At 54.2% G+C, this 5,332-nt stretch overlaps 1 protein-coding gene across 1 annotated transcript; it reads left to right on the forward strand.

Annotated features, from left to right (window-relative positions):
• The first annotated feature begins 4,122 nt into the window (after positions 1-4,122).
• Positions 4,123-5,332, forward strand: DIRAS3 (DIRAS family GTPase 3). The gene is made up of 2 exons (XM_083867514.1): positions 4,123-4,303; positions 4,454-5,332. Exon 2 carries the CDS (start codon positions 4,539-4,541, stop codon positions 5,133-5,135), a length of 597 nt encoding a protein of 198 aa, XP_083723640.1. The 5' UTR covers positions 4,123-4,303; positions 4,454-4,538; the 3' UTR covers positions 5,136-5,332.

The raw sequence follows: 5,332 nt of genomic DNA on the forward strand, positions 1-5,332 counted from the left end.
TGCTCTCCCCATGTTGTCTTGCTGTCTATAATCTGGGGAAAATAAATTTTTTAAAAAAGGTGTTGGTCTCTTCTCCCAGGGAACAAGTGACAGGACAACAGGAAACATTCTCAGGTTGTGCCAGGGGACGCTCAGGATGGATATTTGGGAAAATTTTTTCATGGAAAGAGTTGTCCAGCCCAGGCACAGCTGCCCAGGGCAGGGGTGGAGTCCCCATCCCTGGAGAGATTTGAAAGGCTGTGGATGTGGCACTTGGGCACACGGGGCAGTGGTGGCCTTAGCAGTGCTGGGGGAATGACTGGGTTCAATGGTCTGACCAGGCCTTTCCAACCTAATAATGCCATAATTCTTCGATCTGCACTTAGGGAGTAATGGAAAGTTTGATGAAAACAGACGAAGTTCATTATCAAGAGCCTGAAGTCCCCTTGCAGGAGGAGTGGCTGCCCTGATAAAACATCACCTGAGAGAGGGTCCGTGTGTGAGCTTCAGGCTGAGCCCGTGGCTCCGTTCCCGCTGCAGCCTGTGCTGGCTCCAGCCAGGCCACAGGCAGTGCAGCTCTTTGGGGCCTAATGAGTGTCAAAAGAGCGAATAAATGAGATTTTAGTGCCTGTAGAACCGCCAACCCCTCCCACACGCTCCTTTCCCGGGCGCATCCTGCCCTGGCAGGGCTCTGCTGCCACCTGCTGCCTCCAGTACCCGGCTCCCGGCTGGGCTGAACACAAAGCAGCGATCCCTCCTCAATGAAATGTGGGGAATTCGGTGATGTGCGGAAGCCACAATTGCCTGCAAGGTGCTGCTCGGAGTCCGGGCTGTCCCTAGAGATCGGTGTGCAGGGACACGATGAGAACCTGCAGGAATGGGAAAAGCCACCTGAGACCGTCGGCATTGGCTGGGGACAGGGAGCTGCTGGGGTTTGCTCCTTGTCCTCTTCAAACCCATTTCCAGCATCCCCCAAACAATTCATATATTGTGGGACAACGAAACACGTCCCTTCTCCCACCCCAAATCCTGCAGCCCAAAGCTGTTTTCTGGGATTTTGTCAGGATGCCAATGAAGGGTTGGGTGCATTGCTGGGGCAGAATGGCAAGAGATGGAGCCGCAGGAGGTGAGTTCCAGTTCTGGTGACAATGACAGTCACCTGCTCTCGACGATGGGACAGCGTCAGTGCACTTTTTTGGGGGGTAAAATAAGCAATGAGCAGCAGCAGATTTATTTTTGGAGGGTTTTGATCTGTGGTGGGCACATGGACGTGTCACGGGTCTGCTTCCCACTTAGCACCTGACACCACACTGTGCAAGAGCTCTCAGAGTTCTTCCCTTGTCAGAGCCTATTATAGGAAATCAATCCCAGCTTCAAGCTTTAGATCTGGGGGTTTAAATAAAACACCTCTTAGAAAGAACCATTGGAAAGCTTGGGAAATATCTGAAAACGTGATAACCGAGCAAAAGTTGCTAGCGCAGAGAGCGAATGAGCTACTCGTTCCTAGCCAGCATTTCATTGTGGCTAATAAATACCTCATAAACACCAGAAATGATGGTTTAGAAATGCCTCATAAACACCAGAAATGACGGTTTGTAAATGTGCTCTGAAAATCCCCAGTAATGATGGGGATTCAGGAAAAGTGAATGGCTTGCATCCTGGAGAGATTGGAGAGACAGGAGCCATAAAAGCAGATCTAAGATGAACAAGATTTTTTTTTTCCAGCAAAAGGAAGGTGAGGGGAAATCCCTGACCCCACGTTGACCCTCACTAATATTGATTAATGGACTTTCACAGTTCTGCTTTATTCCTCTATTTTCATTATTATCATTATTAATTCAGACAGGAACTTTCAAAGCATCTCAGCACAAATGGGCACCTTATTGGCTTTAGAAAGGCCATTTATTTTTTAAGATCTTGGGTTTAGTTCCCCTTGTGTGGGGATGGATTTGGAATACCTGGAAGTTCTATCCCAAGTTATTTTGGCCTCATATCAAGATTGAAAACCCTCTGGATTTTTTGTGTTAGAGAAAAAAACTCCACAGCAGTATAAAATAGATCTAAATAGATCTGTTGGTCTGGGATAGGAGCATGACAAGGCTGATAGAAATGGATTTAAAATAGAATACCACTGAGTTTGGAATGCAACAAGGATCAGAGAAATAAGGAATGATAACCCAGAAAACCACAACTGGTTTGGGAAGAATGAGCTTGGGGAAGGACAGGGAAGTGTTCCTCCACAAGTGCTGATTTCAGCACAGTTTCAGAGTTGTTTTTATTAATTTCTTCCTGATCTTGGGAGTTCTGCCAGATGTCCTTGTGGCCCATAAATCCTGCATTCCCTGTCCCCACTATCAATGGTTCGTCCTTCTTCCCAAGCTTTGTTAAACTCCCCCAGGCCTGAGAGCAGAGAAACATGTCCAGCCCTGACCTTAACAATTCTACCAACAATTCATTTGTGTTTTTTTCAATACGTGAGTATCACTTAGAGCTTGTTGGCTGATGTTTCACAAGACTCAATCTCACTTCTTGTTGATTAGCCTTCAAAGTATACGAAGCTCAAACATCAAAGAACATCCTTTCTTAAGGAGATTTTACATATTCCACACTTTGCAACGTGACCGGCCTATAGATGACCCACAAAGAGAAACACTTGATAAAATACATTAATTTCGGAGAGACCCCACTCAGAGGCCGACGGCCATTTTGGGGCGTGAGGGCGGGCGGGAAGGGGCAGGAAGGGGGTGTGAGGGCAGAGCCGAGCCCGGGGCAGGAACCCATGGGCGGGAAAGGGTTGTGAGGGCAGAGCCGAGCCCGGGAAGGGTCCGTGAGGGCAGAGCCGAGCCCGGGACGGGAACCCATGGGCGGGAAGGGTCAATGAGGGCAGAGCCGATCCTGGAACGGGATCCCATGGGCGGGAAGGAGCCGTGAGGGCAGAGCCGAGCCCGGGAAGGGTCCGTGAGGGCACAGCAGAGCCCGGGGCAAGACCCTGCGGGCGGGAAAGGTCCGTGAGGGCACAGCCGAGCCCGAGATAGGGACCCACGGGCGGGAAGGGTCCGTGAGGGCAGAGCCGAGCCGGGGGAAGGACCCCGCGGGCGGGAAGGGGCCGTGAGGGGAGAGCCGAGCCCGGGACAGGACCCCGCGGGCGGGAAGAGGGTCTGAGGGCGCAGCCGAGCCCGGGACGGGAACCCATGGGTGGGAAGGGTCCGTGAGGGCAGAGCCGAGCCCACGGCGGCGCTGGGACGGAGGAGGACGAGGAGGAGCCGGGGGTAGCTCTCCTCCCCGGCCGTGCCGGAGGTGGAACAGCGGAGACAACACGGGGCACCTGCCTCTGTCAGGCACCGGGTGGCGCGAGCTCCGCTGTCCCCGCATGAGGGCGTCTGGAGAGACTGCGCTGGGGGAAATTCCTAATAAACGAGGAGAAATACGACTTGTGCTTGTGACACGCAACTACTCTGTTTGATTCGGCGGTGTGAGGGAGACAAACCAAACAGTGGAATCACAGAGTATCCCGCGTTGGAAGGGATTACACGGATAAGGTCCTGGGTGGACCTCGCTGCCCATGGCCCCAGTGCTCGATATCTTACCCGGGGAGCGCTGAGAAGCTGCTCATGGCATCCCTGCCCCGCTTAATGTCAGTGGGGGCGAAAACCTGACCCGGATTTGAAGTTTTAAAATTAAATCAGCCCTAAATTTAAACTGGGAGATGCCTAGGGTGGATAAAAGACGGCAGAGCCCGGCAGCTCCGGGGGAGTCTGCGGTGAGGGGGGCCTGAGGGAGAGCAAGACTCGCCTTTGTGAGGGATGTGAACGGCAGAACACGGCTGCAGCGGCTTTAATTCAGGCGGCTGTGCTGATTATTTATTTATTTTCGTGGGGCGGTTGGGTGGAAGGTTGGATTTGCGGAGCCTCCGCTCCCTTCCCCTCCCGCGGCGGCGGCGGCGGCGGCGGCGCTCCGGGCGAGGGTGGTACCGCTGCCCGGGGGCTGGAACACGCCTTCCCGGGGGCTGGAACACGCCTTCCCGGGGGCTGGAGCGCGCCTTTCCCGGGGGCTGGAACACGCCTTCCCGGGGGCTGGAACACGCCTTCCCGGGGGCTGGAGCGCGCCTTTCCCGGGGGCTGGAACACGCCTTCCCGGGGGCTGGAGCGCGCCTTTCCCGGGGGCTGGAGCGCCTTCCCGGGGGCTGGAACGCGCCTTCCCGGGGGCTGGAGCGCGGCTTTCCCGGGGCTGGAGCGCGGCTTCCCTGCAGCCGGAATACCTTTTCCCCGCGGCTGCCAGGAGATTTCAGCTCCTTTCCGCTGCTCGCTGGAGCTGATGGCTGCAGGTGAATTCTTATCCTCTTCTCGTAGCGTTAAACGTGCATGGCTGGGGTAGTAGGGGAGGAATAGTGATTTATTTCAAGGGGAAAAGGATGGGAGCGATTTATTAATTGCTGATTTCAATCACGCGCCCTTTCCCCCCTCCCTCTCCGCAGCCCACCTCTGCATAGGGGTGTGTAAACTTGGTGGAAGTCGGGCCTTTCGGGTGGAAAGCTCCGCTCACGTCTCGGCGCGGCGAAGATGCCTGAGCAGAGCAATGATTACAGGGTGGTGGTGTTCGGAGCGGCGGGGGTCGGCAAGAGCTCCCTGGTCCTGCGCTTCGTAAGGGGCACTTTCAGGGAGACCTACATCCCCACCATCGAGGACACGTACCGGCAGGTGATCAGCTGTGACAAGAGCATCTGCACCCTGCAGATCACGGACACCACGGGCAGCCATCAGTTCCCTGCCATGCAGCGGCTCTCCATCTCCAAAGGGCATGCTTTCATCTTGGTGTACTCCGTCACCAGCAGGCAATCCATGGAAGATCTTCACCCCATCTTCGAGGAGATTTGTCAGATCAAAGGCGACATCCAGAAGATCCCGATCATGTTGGTGGGGAACAAAAGCGACGACACGCAGAGGGAGCTGGATGCCAGCGAGGGGCAAGCGCTGGCCAGCAAGTGGAAGTGTGCCTTCATGGAGACGTCAGCCAAAATGAACTACAACGTGCAGGAGCTCTTCCAGGAGCTCCTGAATCTGGAGCAGAGGAGAACTATCAGCCTCCAGGTGGATGGAAAGAAATCCAAACAGCAGAAAAAGAAAGATAAACTGCAAGGCAAATGCTCTGTTATGTGATTGCCTTTGGCTGGACTTGCTGCACGGCACAGCTGGAGCGTGGACTCCCACAGAAAATACATTTCTGCTGGAGGTTTTGGAGGAATCCACGCCTTGCAGGGTTGTTGCTTTCCTCTAAAATCCCCACTGGGTAATTGTATGTGTTGTTTTTAAGGAGGCTGGCTTCTGCATGTCTATTTTTTTTTTTAACCAATAAA

Source organism: Zosterops lateralis (assembly GCF_965231275.1).
Source record: "Zosterops lateralis genome assembly, chromosome: 9".
NCBI classification, from domain to species: Eukaryota; Metazoa; Chordata; class Aves; order Passeriformes; family Zosteropidae; genus Zosterops; species Zosterops lateralis.

What these genes read in the sequence shown, in the direction of transcription:
- DIRAS3 (XM_083867514.1), top strand. Translation starts at nt 4,539, where the DNA reads ATGCCTGAGCAGAGCAATGATTACAGGGTGGTGGTGTTCGGAGCGGCG.